Source organism: Sceloporus occidentalis, unplaced genomic scaffold (genome assembly GCF_023333645.1).
Source record: "Sceloporus occidentalis isolate IW3139 unplaced genomic scaffold, rSceOcc1.0.p SCAF_11, whole genome shotgun sequence".
Lineage (NCBI taxonomy): Eukaryota > Metazoa > Chordata > Lepidosauria > Squamata > Phrynosomatidae > Sceloporus > Sceloporus occidentalis.
This window is the reverse complement of record NW_028316991.1, coordinates 5422532-5442323: the sequence shown is the minus strand read 5'-3', so window position 1 is coordinate 5442323 and position 19792 is coordinate 5422532. Positions and strand designations below refer to the sequence as shown.

General features: G+C 38.6%; 1 protein-coding gene across 1 annotated transcript in view; it reads right to left on the bottom strand.

The window, feature by feature from the left end:
- LOC149305473 (potassium voltage-gated channel subfamily B member 2-like) overlaps positions 1-18445 on the bottom strand; it is an 89942-nt gene extending 71497 nt beyond the window's left edge. The window contains exon 1 of the mRNA XM_089477374.1: positions 17867-18445. Coding sequence (XP_089333500.1) covers positions 17867-18445 — 579 coding nt within the window. The remainder of the gene's footprint in view (positions 1-17866) is intronic.
- Positions 18446-19792: the final 1347 nt, after the last annotated feature.

Here is a 19792-nt window from a genome sequence, read left to right as displayed (position 1 = left end):
CATGTATGTGTGTGTCTGCCTGTGGTTAAGTAAGAACCAGTGATCACCTTCTTACTTTAATTCTACAGCACAGCTGTCTGTATAGTGGTGTGGTTCCCTGTACTCCCTACTGGAGGTAGGGTCACAGATGGGGCCTGAACTGCCCACCTACTTTACCCAAAGAACCACCTTGCAGCGCTCATATTCATAAATCTTTCAGCTCCACTGGCCCACGATCCCCAATGCCTGCAAACGCAGCTAGGTGAGAAACAGGCTCCTAGAAAACAGGCTCCTAGAAAACAGTCTCCTAGAAAACAGCTGGGCAGTATAGTATTAGATGTGTCACATAGTGTGGTGGCAAGTTATGTGCCACTTGGGTATTTAGCTTTGGTGGTGGACATCCTGATATTGATACACTAATTGCTCATTAGAAAACTGGCTGTATATGGTTTGAACACCCAACCTAAGACAATTCAGAAAACGCTAGAGGTTCAGCTAGCAATCAAGTGATTAGGTTCACCAGGGAATTTCTCTGATGCACCTATAACAGAGACTTGGCAAGCCTAAAAGTCACCAATCACTTCCAGAATGCCGTATAGACCATATGCTGTATCGCCCCGGAAAATCTGTCCGCATAGACTTTAGCAGTACCTGGCAGCCTCCTGAAACATGTTCAGGTTAAAATCAACACTATTTCAGAGAACTACTTCCACGCAGAGGATTTGCATGGATACGCAGAACTGACTGCTCTACAGCCATGCAACACGAGGCCCTGAGACTTTTGGGAAACCTGTTAGAGTTGACAGGTACGCTTACAAGCTATACAACAACAAGATAGAATGCTAATTACCTATTACGTATGCATGTGCAACTAAACCAGAGACATCTCTTTATGAGCGTTTAAAGACCTTCATTATATTATGTGTAACAAGTCTGGCAGATTCCTTTTCTCTTAGGAACAGTAAATGCAGACAGATAAATTCTGAATATTCAGAATGACAAAATCAATGAAATGTTGGGGTTTTTTTTCGCCTGTCTGTACTAAACACTATACAATTAACATATATTTATTTTCTGGATATTGGCCCCTTGAGTGGTTTTTAGTCATGGGAGTCGGGCCAAATTTTTTGCAGTCTTGTATCAGCTTACACTTTACCTAGGGATAAATATAATATATATTAGACTTTGCATTCGTATTCAGGAGAATATGAAAATGAACATGAATGGTGCGTTTTTGTTGTTCAAACCGAATACCGAATAAACTAATATGGCGGTGGGTAAACGGACACGAAGAAGAAGAAGCACAACATGAATAATCTTCACGTTTGTCCTCGTTAATATATCCTAGCTAGTCCTTTTTCCCCCATACAAGTCACTGCAGCTGCGCTTCATTGGTTGATGCCAGATGTTGCCCCTGCCAGCAACCAATAGAGTCGCTCGTACGGACAACAAAGTGTGGGACAGCCTGCGCTATGGTTTGCTTCCGCTCATTAGAGTCTCAAATTTTAGCTGACTTTGGGCCATTAGAGGAAAAATCTCCATCAACATATTATTATACAGCACTATAATATTTTTCCAGCTCTGTACAATGGGCATCAGACTAATATGAGAGTAAACCCATCTGCGGTCCAGAACCAAATTTTGACCCAGCACCAACAATCAAGCATACATTGAGGCAAGACAATACAGAGTCGTTTTGACCTCTCTTGTGATGTGTGGATGGTAGGCACTCTCAGCACAGAAGGTCCCCATCTGCATTCACCCTTTTTTCTCCAGGAGAGCCTCTTGATATTCCCAAATATTCCAATATTGTCATACTGTTTGAACTTTGGGGGGGGGAGGTAACGCCATTTCACTAAGCTATAATGTAAAATCTCCTAGGACGTCCTATTGATTTGTGAGTTTTTTTCTTATTAAAACATTAGCTGGCTCTGCAGCAAATTTCAAATACATTTTGTTGGACAAGAACAAAGTTCCGGAAAAACAATGTCTACAGACCTAGAACACTAATCATTCTATTTATGTTGGTTTTTTTTTAATGCTGGTATCCAAAGAATATTCTAATACAACATAAAAATACTCCAGAGGTCTTTACCAAAGGTCATATTGATCAATCATAAGATCCTTATTTTAATTAGACATTGCAGTATTGGCTAGGCAAATGAAGGTATCACTTAGAATATTACAATTAAAAGGAAATATTACACAAGAAAGTGGATCAAGCACGAATGGGCTATGCTGGCGCTCATTTGGTACTTTTGTCTCATGTTGTGCAAGGATTGATTTTGTCAAAACCAAGCTACTTGCTTAAGTCATATCTGATTTAATGTTTCAGGGAAACATCTTTTTGTATGTTTTCATGCAGAATCTTTCCTTACGTTTGCTAGAATGGTCTTTCATTTAGAACACTGCAGATCCATGATATCCAGGGATTTTACTTTTTGTGTGTGTGTGGGGGGGGGGGGGGTCTCCATTTGGCAAACCAAATTATAAGGTCTGGTTTCACTTTTGGCCCTAGTAGTGAGATCATCCCTGAAAAGCTGGCTTTTAAGGCCAAGAACGTAATTTGTTTCAAATACTTTGGGCAGGGGGTATAGAGGGTCATATTTTATGTGTAAAAAGAAAATGACTTTAGACTTTAAGGGGTTAAAGTCGTGTAATAACCATTATCAAGTTAAAACCAATAAGCTGTAGTATGAAGTCTGTAATGTTCTTTACCTGTTGGGGACAAAACCCCTAAGTCCAGTTGAAGAGCACAATTGATACTTTACCAGATCTTCTCAGTTGCATTAAAGGTGTTGTGACATCTATTCTGATAAATGTAACGGTGTTATAACAAAGTGTAATATTTGGGACATCATTCCTAATACTGTTGAACATCCAACCCCTTCTAAAAAATAATTCTTCATTCATATAAAAGTTTGCCTGTTCCATAATTTTACATGCTTGCAATTTGTCACAAAAGCAGGCACTGATATGTTGCCACCATTAAAACGGAAAAAGTCTATTTACCTCCTTTGGTTATATTGTTACTTAGTAAAGTTGAGAAACACATATTTGCAATGAGATAATAATAATCTGTGTTTAGATTAAGCAAAGCCTCTATGAAATAATTATAACAAAAACAACAGCAACAAAAAAACTGATAATGAAACAAAATGTTTGCCTGTATGCAATACAGGAGGACTTTATTGATGAATCCTAGTCATTTTATTATATGTGCGTGACACTTTGGTTAGATCCTTTATTCCAGCCATATCATGACAGAGAAACTTCTTAGGTACGCTCTCCCAGAGGCTTACCACGCCAGATGGGTTAAGGGCTGATGGATGAGAGGCTAGTCAAGAGTCAAAGAGAAGTGGTAGAAGTGGGCAGCACTGGCCATGAAATATGCAGAATGAATCTATCCAGACATCAAAAGGGTACACTGAGGCTAAAAATCAGGAGCCATACCTTGGGCTTCCAGGACAAATACAAGTATCCCTTGTAACATAATAACACACTTCCCAAGTGTCTGTTTTTAGTATTGACAGTTATTCTTTTGAAGTGAAATCCTCTCACTTTTCTAGGAGCTCAGAATGTGTCATTGGTACAAGTGTATCTCAGTGTTCTGCATCCCTAAATATCATATGAGTAGAAACAGCAGAAATGTATTTAAAAATCAAATTGTGTAAATACCTTAATTACCACATCAACTATTATAAAAAGTCCTGTTGAAGCCCCTTGGTCAAATCTCTTACCATCTCTCCTTTCTATTTGGGATATACTGTATGTAATAGTTTACTTTCTCTTTTGTATTGTGCTGTCACATCATCTAAGGTCATCTAAGAGGATATCAAGTATAAACAGCAAAATGCTCCTACAAACCTGTCAAAATGTACTTTTCAATATTAGTTTGTGAAAATTACATCCTGGTTATTTTAATGAAGGAGGGACAGTCTGTGGTTTATTCGTAACTTCCGCTAAATGACCAATTCAGCTTTTTCTTTACACAGACTTGCTTTTATAATAATGAAAGCTATTGCACTGCGGTATACACCTTAGCCTTTGAAGGCCACTATAGTCTAGCCAATGATAGCAAAAGGCCTCATCATTCTGTCTCCACAAAACCACACTCTGCTGAGTCATCTAAAACGTGCAATGTTTCTCAAAAGTGTTCTACTGTCTTTACTGAGCACTTAGTCTGTCTTACTCTAATTACATTGTTTTTTTCCCCTTCGACGCTGACAGTCTTTTGTACAAACATCCAGATAAGAGAAAAAGCTCACTAGTCAATTTTAGCTCCCTTCCTTTAAAGAAGATGATGAATTAGTGGGAGCCATCGGGTACCAAAGTATCTAAATTAGGAGAGTCCTACATTGCCATGGCCTGAAAGGCTGTCACGCCAGGAAGAAGCCCCTACTCCAAGACCGGCATACACAAGCCAGAGTGAAGTTTGTGGTGAAAACTGGGACGAAAACCTAGCCTTCTGGAGGTGTTTTCCCTGGTCAGATGATCACCACTATGAATGGAGGAAAAAGGGTAAGGCTTTTAATCTGAAGAAAACCATCCCAGCTGTGAAGCATGGAGGTGGCAGCATAATGATGTGGGGTGTTTTGCTTGACAGGTGCACTTCAGAAAACAGATGGCATCATGAGGAAAGAGGATTGTCTAGAAATACTGAACAACACCTTAAAACATCAGCTAGAACGTTAAAACTTGGTCGCAACTTGCCAATGTATGTAATGTATGTAGGTGTATGTAAACCTTAGGCCTCAGTTACATACTAAGGATCCAAAAATCAAAAAGCCATCAAGTCAAACACAATTCACACGGATCACAGACAGCACAGTATTTACTGACTCTAGTGGTTTTTGCCGCAATCTCAGGATAAAGGAGCAGATTCTCAGGGTGACACAGTCTGATATAACTGCTTTAATACAGGTGATTTAATTAACTATATCTTTAAAAAGTCAAGGTTTCCATGAGGACCGGTGAGCCATTTGGTGAGTCACTACATAGAATCTTCATGTTGGGCTATGAAAGGGTTAATATTTCAAGAGGCTCAGGGCCAGATTATTTATAAATACCCAGGTATGATCATTAGGTATAGCCCTACTTATTCAATTGTTTAATGAATGTTTCTGTTACTTCAATGCCATGTTCTACTTTTAGAGATATGTTCATGAGATGACAAACCTTACTGACATTTTTTTTTTATAATTCCCATTGGAAAGTCTTTGGAATATAATGTTTTACTTTGTGCATGGTCTGTGTAGTTTCTATGCCAATGTCTATTTTTTACATTGCAACTAGCTACAGAAAAAAAAATCGGTACTAGAAAAGTAAACTGATATGAACAGACTGCATTTATTTTCTAAAAATGCTAAATATTCAGAAGTACTAGGACAAGAGCAATAAAAGGTCTTTTCTATATTACTCCATCCCTGACTGTCTATAGGCAAGCCAATATTGTCCCTGAGGCTATTGCTATATTAGTAGCTTTTTACCCAAGTGCATATGAAATAAAATAGGCAGCCTTGCTTCATTGGATGTCCCAACAGTTATCTATTCTCTTTGCGTCTCACTTCACTAATGGTTGTGTGTCTAGCACATTACAGGATTGGGCTTTATATTATTGTTGACTCTTACTGGACTGAGGTCCAAGATCGAGGGGAAAAAATCCTATTTAAGTTGTCTGTAGTTCATAATGTCAGTTTATTGATGAGGTGTCACGAGATGTAGAAACACTTGCAAACAATGGTATAGTTGAACTTGTAGGCAGTTTAGGTTCCTGGTACATTTACTTCAAATTTGCCAAGATCTAAGGAGTTGATGGATCCTCCTTAATGTTTAATTGTCATCCACCATCACTTGCAATATGTATATTTTATTTGTGAGAAGGGTTTTTTTAATATCAGTGGTTATAATAATATTGTTTCTTATGCTCTTTTTAGTAAGAAAGGCATTAAATCCAGCATCTTTAACACTCATTTCATCTCACTGATTTAACACCCTAATAAAAAGAAACCTTCATTTTTTCCTTCAATTGACTACCTTGCATACCTAATGATTGTAACACTGCTTTTAAACGCAGTAAAACTGAAGGTCAGCAAGCAGCGTATACCAATAAAATTTAGCACACGCTAACATAATAAGATTACTTTTACCTGATATACAAAAGCCCAAAGTACCTACTGTCACATAAAAGGCTAGGCCTATTGTATATCTGTATGAAAGAACAATTTAATACAATTTTTACTTTCAATTTCATAGTCCATAAAGCAGACCGCTAGTGTGAAATGAAACGGAGTGATGGAAATAGAATGGATCTTTAGAGTAATTAAGTAGCTGACCCTTCACAAAATGTTAACTCATAAGGTGCTCCATACCTCTAGGATCTTGTGTTATGACGTGACCAAGAATTAATTTCCTTTGAGATAAGCTCCCTAAAGCGTCCGTAGGGCAGTGGACCTCAAAATCTTTGTCCCTCTGTGGACTTCAGAGAGAGCTGGACCACCACCCACGATTTCCTGCGAGGAAACCTCTTAATATAAGATTGATGTGTAATGGGAATTTACTAACCATTTGTCTACAATGCTCTAAGGTCCCTCTGCGAGGGAGGGGGGTTGTCTTCCAACATCTTGCTATTGCTAGTTTTGGAGAAAAAATAATTATTGGTTTTCCATTGTGATTTCTATTTGACCAATCGCAATGTAAAGCATCATGCAGGGATTCCGGGTGCGAACCAATATGGACTAGTTTGAGTCCGGGATCGTCTCATCTCCGTACCATCCAAGCTCAGCTCTGTTGCATTAGCCTATTGCGTGTGTTGGGGTATATTGTGTTACCATTGCCTTTGACCAGCAATGAAGTCAAAATGAGACAGATTTCCGTTAACACCTGACCGGCAGGGATGCATACTCATTAGACCTACCTCTGCAAATGCTACACAGTTTCATTTTATATAACATTTACTCAGATTCTCCAAATAAAAAAGGGGGTCGATAAACTATATTTATGGGGTCTTGTGCCAGCATTGTGAAGGCTGACAAGATGTGAAAAATCTAGGTCTACCTTGAGCAGAGCTGTTTAAACATGGAGATGATGAAAAATGTCTGCTTAGAGAATAGTGTTTTACTGAATGTGAGATCCTACATTCTGATGTTGTCTACCCTGTCCTTGCTAATATTTTTGTGAAGCAAGAAAAAAAGAAATCCCCTGTAGCGTCTAGTTATTTTAACATAAATTTTTCTGAAAGAAGAAAGCAGATTTTTAAACGATAAACGTGCCCTCAACTGCCAAGTCCAGCGGCCAAAATATTTCTCTCCTGACAAAATAATGGCATTGTAATGAACATAGTCTAAGGTTAATGAGTGACAACTTCTACGGAGTCCATCCAGTCAGATTAATGAGGACGCAGCAAATTCAAAACCTCTTTCACTAAATTGAAAAGTTAATTTTAAGAAAGGTCAATACATTTTACAGTTAATGTTCCTTTAAATCATGTCAGAATATGAAAACTCAAGATTATGTGAGGATATATACCGTATTTGCTCGATTATAAGACGACCCTGATTATAAGACGACCCCCCAAATCTGAATATTAATTTAGGAAAAAAAGAAAAAGCCTGAATATAAGATGACCCTATAGGAAAAAAGTTTTACCGGTAAATGTTAATTCATGTAAACTATTTTTTTAATAAAAGCTATGATTGAAAAAAATATTTTGGTTTTATTTCCTTCTATTTTCCAACCTGCCCCCCAGTTATGCACATCTGCCCAGAAATGCCTTATACCCCCTATATGCCACTGTGCCCCATGATATGCCTTTTAACCCTCTAAATGCCACTGTGCCCCATGATATGCCTTTTAACCCTATATGCCACTGTGCCCCATGATATGCCTTTTGACCCCCCCTATGTGCCACTCTGCCTCCAGAAATGCCTTATACCCCTATATGCCACTCTGGCATTGAGGGGGTTAAAAGGCATATTATGGGGCAGAGTGGCATACAGGGACGTGTAAGGCATTTCAGGAGGCAGAGTGGCATATAGAGAGTTAAAAAGGCATTTCTGGAGGCAAAGTGGCATTAAGTGGGTTAAAAGGCATTTCATAGAGCACTCTGCCTCGAGAAATGCCTTATGCCGGTGCCGGGAACTCTGACCTCTGACAGCCGTGGAAGGTCTGCGCGATGGACGCAGACAGCCCCCGCTGCTAGCCACACCTCCTTCGGGCTGCAGCCTAAGTTGTCTACGCGAATCGCATAGACATCTACACACCGGGGACTCAGAAGCACCGGTAAGTGGGGCGGGGGGGGGGGGTGGAGACAGGAGGATCCAGGTCCCCTGCAGCTGCGGGGGATCTGGATCTTAGTCGTCTCATAGGCAGACCTATTTGAGGTCTGATTATAAGATGACACCGATTATAAGACGAGGGGTATTTTTCAGAGCATTTGCTCTGAAAAAAACCTCGTCTTATAATCGAGCAAATACGGTATTACACAATTATCTCATGATATGCCAGAGAATAGGGAGTGGTAGGAAAGTTGAATATCTCACATACATACCCCACAACATTTTAGGTGTACAAATTGGGATGTATGTGGGGTGTGACAGGAGGTGGGCATGGGCCAGTACCAGAAGTGGACAGGGCTAGAGGCATGGACATTTTCTCATATCCAAATAGGCACCTCTTGGGGTGGCCATTACAGTTTAAAGAGACTTTCCAACCGTTGTACGCACTTTAATGCATTTGACAGCTTCGTGGTACCTTCAGATTTTCATGTTGTCCCCTTACATATGCATTTGCCAGTTTGTCCACTCCTCAGCTCTTCTGTGCACAGCTGAACACATAACCTTGCAAATAATATACTCACCTCCAGCCAGCTCCAGCACTGACACTGCAACGTTCAGACTCCTGTAGGCATTGCTATTTAATAGGGCTATTAGGGACACTAAGGAGTGGGTTGTGGAGCCTTAAGTTATTTTTGGAGCTTCAAGTTTGGTCCACTGGAGTGCTTGGCACATAATAGTGTTGTGTGTGGAGGCATTTTTCACTTCACCGCTGGGCTGCTAAGAGCACTAAGAAACACTTTGGACCCTTTAACACACACTTTTGTTTTATTGTCACTTAAAAATGCCCTAGCCTATGACTAGTGGGTGGAGAAAGACATTTTTTAACATCAGCCATGGGCTGGGGCCTGTTTGGCACAATCTATTCACATATACAGCTTTTAGTTATATTTGTGCACATATGTTTATCTGTATATGGTATAGCACTGAAAACAACACCCCTACTTGAAGACTTCAGTAAGTCCCTTCTTCGATTGAGATCCTAGAAAATACAGCCCTCACTAGGCTTCGGCCGAGGAGGGAAGGAAGAGGCTGCATATTCTCAGGTATGGAATGCAGCCCCAGAAGAAGAAGATTGAGATCTGGTCTCCACTGTGGTCCTGCTCCTATTGGACAACTTTTTTAAAGAAAAAAATTGCACGAGGCGTAGAACAAGGTACCTTGGGTTTCTAGGGAAAAAAATCCTATAAGCAATGTTTAGTACAGCGTAGGGTCATTTTATGTGCTGGATAATATGCTCAACTATACTATTACTACTACTACGTTAATGAAGTGTATTATAACAGAGCTATTTTTATCATGGTGACTTTTGATTTCATAAGAACTCAATAAGAGCAGAGTAATCAATATGTATGGGGAGGACGAGGAAGAATACATAATGTTCTGCAGATAAATCTACTGGTAAAAAGGTGGAGATTAGTAACACGTGAATTCTAATCCTAGACTTTTGAAGCAAAAACAATATATTTAAAGTATGGATTTTCTCATCAAATCCACTAAATCGCTAACAATAACCACATTGTGTAGCAGTTAAATGTCAGATTGCGTTAGTAAAGAAGAGTGTTTGACAATGTATTTTTCTGTGCAAGGTTTCTTATGACCTTACAGTAAAGTAATTTTACCAGTAGTGCTTCTATAGATTTACTTCTCTGTGCCATATCCCCGAGGGCTGTGTGTATCGCTAGCAGAAAGTAGTTAAATCTTTTGATGCCTCCGGGGTACAATACACAGAGGTTAATACTCTTGTTTTACTTGGTTTGAAACAGTTTCCCTGCAGCTCTTTTTTTTAACTAAAATTTAATCCACGATCAGTGTTTAGAACAGTTTCATTGTACCGTTTTATTAGGTTGCCAAGGCTCATTTCATTTAACAGGCCACCCCAGTTGTGGTTTTTAAAGATACTGTGCCTTTTTATGCTTGACATATTTAACAAGCTGTTATATAGATTTGGGGTACACTACAGGTCTAGTTTGCTTTTGAAAATTTTTTTTTCAATGTTTCAAAAAATAATTTTATTGGTGTTTATAATCTATGGCGAATTACTGAATTTACACAATGATGTCTGCTGATTAATCAATATACCAAAAAAAATTTATAGGAAGAATAAAGAATAAAAGTGTGTTACTCATTTATTCAAAATATATTTTATTTTATGTATTTTTATTTTTTTTTGACTGCTCACTTGATCTTATATCTAAGGGCAGAGGACTTTCTGTGTTTAAGTGTGCACAGCCATGCGGGCCATCTATATGACTAGTGTCATGTAGACAGGATCAGACGATGCCACTCTGGCACGTTTCCAAAGGCATGAAAGATCAACGATCGTTGGAGGATAGTGTGTCAGGATATTTCAAGATCTTTAAAATAACTAAATCAATAGCTACATGATACTTGGGGTTCGTGTAAACCATCTTTTTAAAAAAACAGGCCAGTTGTTATTGTCAACATGATTTTAACCCATTATGTAGCATGAAAATAAAAAAAACACGGTGCATATATACAGTTCCATTTAAAAAAGAAAATAAAAAACAATTACAGTGATCATTAATGTGACACAAGATTTGGTTCTTGGAAATTAACTGCAATACAGTGAAACATTTTTTCCATTATATGCCCATTTTTTTGAAAAAAAATTCCATACTAAATTTTAGTGTATATAAGTAAAACTGTGTAAAATACAAGTCCTTAAGGGGTTAATGTATGATGAGCATGTACATTTTACATGCAGGGTCAGTCCTGGTCCCGAGCGAGAATAATCACACCCAAGTGGTGTCAAGAACTATAAATTTGCTTGATACCTTCTGATCATACCTGGAACTCTCAGTGTTAGACAAGGAGTCTCAGCGTTTTAGCCCTAATCTCAGGGTCTCAGGGTAAAGATTAGTAACCATTTGGTTGATCATTGGCTATTAAAGGGTTAATATTTCAAAAGTCTCAGGAAATCCCTAGGTATTGCCCTTGCCCATGCTTGATATTTACTTGATAAATTAGGCATACCTTTTTCACCATTAATTTTCCGGAGGAAGGACAGGCTGTATTGTTCAAGAAAATATATAAGTAAAAATTATCCATATATCTCTTTTAAGTAAATAAATCATCTTTTAGAATGCATTACATTGTATCTGCTATTAAACTAAAGCAGATTTTTTTTTTTTTACATTCACTGTGAAATTTAGTTCTATTTTAACAATGCTTCATAAAAAGCCACACGATGCAGACGTTATTAGGCAGATCTTTTTGAAAGAGCTTTAATTATGACTACAACCTATTCCACCTTCTGTTACTGGGTGGGCTATCGCTAAGCCCTATGCACACGCTTATAATATCATAAGTAGACCTATTTGTTTTAGCAAACGTATCATAACATATGAAACGTCTGCCTCCTTCAGAGACTCAAAATGATAATAGGCCTAATTATTTTTATGGGTTTTTTTTCAAATGTAGCTCATTTATTGCATTGCGATCCTTTACATAAAATATTGAACATCATCTGATTCATTTGTAGGCCATCTGCTCGATCTATGGCCAGTTTGGCCACACTTTTATTATTTTTATTTCTTCTGTGATTCCTCTGTTTATTTTATCTTTCATTACCACTGAGAAAAAAATAGCCTACTGGTAATCAGACCTTTTTCTAATTCTGTAGTCACTTTACAATCCGAATATATGCAAAGCATTGCTTCTGCTTGTTTAAAAAAAACAAGAAAACCCTGAGGATGCCATATCATATGTCCTGGAATACGAGCAGGGACCAGATAACTGGGAGATCCAAATTTCCATTGGCTTAAATTAAGGGTCAAGTCTCATGCTTCCAAGTTAGGATAATATGTTAAAGGGACAGTTTTTCTGTCCCTGACAACCCCGCTAAACCAGAACATAATGTGCATTATAGCTGAACATATATCTTGGGGTACTTGTGGCGGACTAAGTAATATATGGCCATATAGTGTGAAGGAATCCCCAACATTTAAGCCTCAGGTGTTTTTTGAATTGTATTCACTGGGGTTGTGGTAAATTCTTGCTTTTGTGCATTTATTGGTTTATTGCATTATTATTTTATGGTCTTTTATGTTTTTTAGGTTGCGCGCTCCCCTTTCTGTATATTATTTTGTGCTGTGTATTTTTGCAGGTTCTGACCAAACCTTAGGGTTAAGCACCCCACCTGCCACAGAAGGTGCCTCATTAATTCTTGCTTAATTTTTTTTAACATATATCCTGCACAGAAAATAGCCGGAGATGACAAAGGAGCAAATACATATGGGGAGGAGGTAGGGGTTCTTCAGATGCAAGGAAGACACCATGAAAATTGGATTATCATATCCAGTAGAACTAGCAGAACTGGTATAATATTGCTGTGAAATGTGTTGGAATCCATGCAAAAGTGATGTAAATTTAGATTGTACATCATAGCCTGGGGTGTCCTTTTAAAGTAGCAGCGGCCTAAAATTAAAATAAATACCCGTTCTCATTTAGGGCACATTTCTGTGGAGAAGATCTTCTGTGGCAGTGAACTAGGGAAGAGGCATCTGCAAGTGGAGACATCTGGCGACCCTGATCTTGGCTCATGTGTTCACTTGACATTTATGTACGAACCAAGAAAAAAGTCAGGAGGCCTGTGGCTGCTCTGTCATGATTTCGACAGCCTTAGCATTCCCTTGTGTAAATACAAGTTTAGTACTTGAAGAAGTCAGCAGCCACTTAGCAGTACTGATAAAACTTTCCATTCATCTGCTTTATGGTGTTATGTTGCATGCCGCTGTTTGACAAAAAGGCAATGACCTAACATCCCGGAGGATATTTATTCTTAGCAGGTCTATTGTCAGATGGGTTGAAATTCAGGATTATGTAATTATTTTCTCGGCAATAAAAAAACACAATTTTAGAACTTGGATGGTTTTGTGATCATTGCTTTTTCCTCCTCTGTATATCTCTGCAATTGCCTGTGACCCTCAGAGTGGCTCATTAAACAGATCTTGACGAATCAGTGTTTGTAAAACATTAACACAATGAGCTACCCTTTAACTGAGTAAATTCTGGCAAAATCTACAATGTCCGCCTTTGGATGGCCCACGTTTAACCCCTTCAGGTAAAAAATAAAATAAAAAATCAATTAGCTCAACCAGATCTCATTTCATACATGTAAGTGTCACATCTATCTAAAAGCATCTTGATTATGAATGTTAGTCTTTACTAGTACCACCATTACAAGTGGGAACGTGGTGCCTAACCGTTAATTGACTAAGGGGGGCACGTTTACCGGGCACCTTCATTCAGGGACAATGTAATGTCCCAGAATAAGCTCTGTCAGTGTACCGATCTGCAGACTACAATGTACGCATGCACAGCAGTCTGCAGATTGGCACACTGACAGAGCTCGCTGAGGCTCCATAAGGTCCCGCGCAGCTGTAATCACATCACATCTGGCACTTCTGGTATAGTGACGTGGGACCTGCTGCAGCTTCTACAGCAGACCACCATGGAATACTGTAGCTACACAAGGGCTTGTGGGGAGGGGCATGGCAGGGGCTGGTGAGGACATGGCAGGGGCTGGTGGGGACATGGCAGGGCATGGTGGGGTATACCTGGTGGGGGCATTGCAGGGGCTGGTGGGGACAATACATGGGCCCAGGGGGGCACGGCGGAGGTGTCCCAGCATAAGACTAAACTTTTAACAATACACAAATATTGAAGAGCCCATCTTTCAAATTACATTTTACTTTTAGTATACCTGTCAAATAACCTTTTTTTGTGGGATAGTCCCACTTTTGTGCAATTATAAGCCACCAGCTCCCATGCTGCATTAAACTGTTCATCACACATGCATTAACAAAGTTGTTATTGCAATCATAGTTGGCATAGTTGTCTAACACGTATAGAAGTATGACATTTTTAAGTGGCCGGTGATTGGTTGTGCAAATACTGAAAAACGCACTGGCAGATGAGAACTAATGAATAATGTTTACAGATATTATACTAACACCTAGTTCCATTTGTGAAAGCAGTGTGGAATGCCTTACAGCTTGTCATCGCTAATGCAGAAACAACACTTTAGTTATTGGTGCCAGATATTTTGTAAACCTTACATTTTATTTACAGATTCGCATCTTATTCTAAAGTTATTTATTTATTTAATTTTACCATTTTGAAGAGTGCATATTAAAGTACTAGCTTAATAGGTATTTCTCCTTCATCCTGACTGCTTAACTCGCTTACATGGTAGCATTTCCTATGCTGGAAAGCTGCAGCTTTCTACCTCTCTCAGAGGTCCAAGGATTCTTGAGACTGATTGGATGCTTGAAGCAACCAATTAGTGGTCAGAAAGTGCTCTCACTAAAAGCATAAGGAGCACTTTCTGTGCATGGTCACAGGAATCTCAATAGACCCCCATCTGCAACATTCACCAACCCGGTTCTGGAGGTGACTGGTGGTAAGTATATTGTGCAGGGAGGTGTGTTTAGCCAAACACCCCTCCTGCACCAAAAATATCTGGGGATAGGCAAATGAAAAGAATCCCCCTATGCATTAGCAGATAGGACACCATGTAAATTTAAAAGGACCTGCTATCGTATTCATTAAAAAAAATGCATATGATGGATGTAATGTCCACTTAAATGTCTAGACAGCAATTGAACATTTATATTTTGATTTTTGTAATAAAACATTTTGATTTTTTTTCCACCCGTCCTCTACATTGACTGAGCGTTTTGTTAGGACAAACACTGCAGGGTCACACTTTCAAGATGTCAATGTGATCCTGTCTGTCTCTTGTTACTATGAATTCTATTGGAGGCACCCTTCCTGCAGGTGACATCATGTGATCCCAGCTAATATGTTTGCCTCATTTTGACATTTGTGAATTGTGTCTTTTTATTGATAGAGGATAGTTCTTCCACACTGAACCCGTATAGAGCTGTAAAGTCATCAGATACACAGTACACTGCTGGTTTGAAATGGGTGAATTATTACAATGTGCCCAGACAAAAGTAGCTATAAATGGATAGATATTCTAAATTATTAAAGTATGGCTATAGAAAGTTGGGAATGGTTCTTCTTAAACAACTCCTCCATAACTAGTCCTTTTAATATGCACCTCTTCTTTTGTGCCACAAGATTATATTTCTTGTTCTATTAGTGTTAAATCACAAGGGGACCAACTTTTCACTTGACTGAGACTGCTGTCTAAAGATGTCAAATCCCCTCTTGGCCAGCAGTATTATATCTACTTGGTCAATGGAAGTGCCCATGGCTTATCACCTATATGCCAGAGGATTATGTAAATAGAGAGAAACTTCAACAGCCAAATCTTTCTACGTTTTAGAGGTAAATGGCGGCCCCACAATTTAGCTTTCTGTATCAGATGATGGTGCTACCATTGGCTTAAAGGACAGAAGGCTGGCATTTTCAGCCTGGGCCAGAAACTGAGCCAAATGGCCCAGTAATATAGTGAAAACATACTGAATGCATTATGGAGTCTTGTCCAACACACATTCGTTAAAATGGATTGAATAGAAGGTCCAAAAAGCACCGAGAGGTACAGGAATGGCACCGCATGCTGCCTAAAGCTCTTCTCATTAAGAAGAGAAGCAAAGGGCAATAACCTCCTGCCATTAAATGAGAAACACATTTTTCAAAGTTGACAATAACAATGCTGTATACCAAGTGAAACCTGTCTGTGAAACGTCCAGAAAGAGGGTAACATACTGAGTGTGACCCCACAGGGAAACCTAAACACGCGTTCATACTTACTTTGAGCCCATCTGCCCTGCTCAGGTATGAAGGCCTTCTGTTTATTCTATAGAATTTACCAGCATTACACATCATGCCCTCTACACTGGCACTTGAAGAAAGGCGTAGCTGACACCATACTTAAAACTAAGTTATTCTAAAGAGTGCTATTTTAATATACATTGTGAATAAATAATGCAGAGCCTTTAATGACTTAATGTTGCAGGGTAAAAGCTATTTACCACCAAACTGTTTTAACAAAGTATCACGGAAATAATCTTTAACCACAAAATAAGGCTTTAGAGCATGGTCTAAGAACTCACATTTTTCTCCAGGTTTCAACTCTATTCACCCTCTGTCAAACTCAGGGTGATGGGAGTTAGAGTGTAACAAATGGACTAAACGTGGTGAGCAAACTGTTCTTAATTTTGGATACAAAGAAACAACAACCCAAATTCACGTGTGTAGTAGTAAAACAAATAATAATAAAAAATACTCCCCAATCAAAAGCAGCTTCCAATAACACTCTTCCTTGTGTTTAACAGCACAATAAACCAACTTAATTTTGGATACACATGGCCCAGTATTGTATTCTGTCGGTGTTGATTTTTGCTACACTGCCATGAACCAGCCACAATAAACACACTATAAGCATTACAGCGAATATGGTAAACGGATTGTGACTGCAAAAAACAGAACTGTTACTAACATGCTAGCTTACTAAGCATTTTTGTCTGGCATGTTCCTGTCCCATCAATTTAACATTTACATTCCCGATACATGCTTTCGAATTCTGAATACGTTTGCAGGATATTTACCATAAATAAGGTTATTCATTTATTTCTACATTACTAAGTCATAACTTGACCCATAAGCTTAAAAAAAGATTACATTCAAAGTAACTACACAAACACACACGTATACATACGCACACTGTGTATATATAATGCGTGAAAGGCAACGACTACGTGTTACAGTTAGAAATTAACACTATAAAGTACGTTTTTATCAAGTGTGCAAACGAGCTTGAATAATGCTGTAGTGAGCTTTATATGCAACTGCACTTTAATTTCCTAGAGGTTTTATATATCGTTCATTTAAACCTTTGCATTAAAAAGGGCCATTAGAGCTCCTGGGTTAAGTTACTGCACATAGAGTGCAGACCTGTCAGGGTGCCAAACCCTCTAATAGAGGGGAGATCTAAAGACAAATAATTGCAACTGCAAAGAGGATGAGCTTTAAACGGAAACAGAGAAGCATCAAAGGGCCTATTTTTATTTTTATAAAAGGGACATCTTATACAGGCTCTCTAAGGGGTGGGCTAATAGCACATGAAGGGTACATCCTCTTTAAAGGATATTCATGTAAATATGAACATCGAATTAACAAGATATGATGTACACACCATTTGTCTGAAATGCAATTCATTGAACCTATGCATTTGCTAACATTTTTACATTATAAAGTGCTGTAGAATATGATGGCGCTATATAAAACCACAAATAATAATAGGTGCATGTTAATATATTTTCAGCCTTTTGCACAAAGGTGAAAAATGTTGGCGTAGTAGTGCACCTTGTGAAAGCCTCTCTGCCACAAAGAAAGACTCAAAGGAAATAAACTCAAAAGTCACAGGAACTTGATTTTGGAAACACAAACCATAGTATTTAACAATCAAGGATGCACCCTAATGGTACTCCATTATTAGTTACAGCTTTACAGCAAATCACATTGCTCGCTTGGCTAGAGTATCATGTCTCCTAAATTATTAAATTCAAATTACAAGTGCAAAATTAAACAGCTTAATAGTATCATCTAATAGTGATTACCTTCGCAGCTACTGATGAGTTTGGTTTTTCCAGTAAGTCCCAAAGCTTTTTCCTTTTCTCTGGACAGCACGTGTTGTCAAATTCTTCTCCTTCCCTCTCTCTTAAAGTCTCAGCTTCTCTCCTCAGTTCCTCGTTCATTTGTTCTTTCTTCTGATGATATCTAGCTTGACAGCATGATTCCAAGTATATCTCATCAATTCCCCAGTAATCAAGCTCCTGACCAAATGACAGAGCACACATCTCCTCCATCATGTGTAGCTTCCCTGTCCTATAGAAATTTAAAATTGAAGTGAAAGCTCCTGGATGTCGATCAAAAAAATATTCATTCTCGTTCAGATTATAGTCATCACACACTTCCAGGAGAGTTTCATGAGTATTGCAGTCTCGGAGTTTTCCTAACCTCGTCCTTGGTAGCCGGTCTAAAGTCCTCCATAAAACCTCATGGTTTAAACCTCCAACATTTATTTTCACTCTCCGCGAACACGCTTTGCTTCTAATGATTTCTACCGGCTCTGGTGGAAGGGAGAGTGTAGATCTGGAAGCCTTCCTGTTGAGCCCAGGTGCAACCTTTTCTGCCATGTTGAACAACACACTGTTGCTTAAATCAGTTCTTTCGAATATTGTGTCATGGGAAACAAAGTCATGCGGTCACGGTAGATTCCGTAGTTGGTATGGTCCACTCTGCAAGAGAGATGATGCCATCTTAATTTGACAAAATAATATTTAATCATTAAATATTTAATCCTTAATTACAGAGAAAAGAAACATGCAAGTCATATATAATTTTTTTTTTTACATCATAACATAACAAGTTCAATAATATTGGTGTAGATCTACTTGATAGGTTTGGTGCTTACCCAAGAGAAGGAACAAGTGATGATGTTTGTATCACGATATTAACATCACTGTTGGTTTACAACTTTAATAAAACAATGATAAGCTGATTATCTTTGCTGATCTCTTAACTAGTATAGCCACCGTATCCAAATGGAACCAAAATGGCACACTACTTAGGAGTCATCTCATTAAAATATTTGTACTAGACGTATACTTTATGATGGATTGGGTGGATTTATGCTTTTGTCACAACTACACATGGTAGACTACAGAAGGGATGAAGAAATAATAGTGACAATTTCTTTACGCAAAGTCTATTTCTTTTAGTCTCCTTAAACTTTTCTCTGTGTGACTGTACGCGTTGTATAAAAATATCTTAATCTTAATCTCAAAAAAAGATGTTTGCCTCAGTCTCTCTCTGATTGCAGTCTGGCTGTGTGTTCTTGCTTGTGTTTGGCATTGGGAGTCTGTATTCAATTAATCTGTTTTGAGCTGGTGCACAAGGAAAGGCAAAAGCCTTCAATATTGTCTAAGAAGATATGAAACAAATGTAGGCATGACTGTTCCTCATATACATACATATATATATATATATATATATATATATACTATATGGACAAAAATATTGGGAAACCTGACCATTACACCAACAGGGATATTGCCAAAATATATAGGCATAAATATGTAGTCTTAACAGCTTCCACTCTTCTGGAAAGGCTTTTGGAGTGTTTTTGTGGGAATTTTCGCCCATTGGAAATATATCATAGTCCAAAATGTCTATTCCCTTCAGCAATGTAATGCTTTGCTTCCAACTTTGTGGGAACAGTTTGAGGAAGGCCCTTTTCAGTTTCATCATCGCTGTGTCCCAGTGCACAAAGCAAGGTCCATAAAGACATGGTTGGATGAGTTTGGTGTGGAAGAACTTGACCGACCGCACAGAGCCCTGACCTCAACCTCATCGAATACCTTTGGGATGAAATGGAAAGGAGATTATGAGACAGGCCTTCTCATGCAACATCAGTGCCTGACCTCACACATTTTCAATGGGCAAAAATACCCACAGAAACACTCCAAAATCTTGTGGAAAAG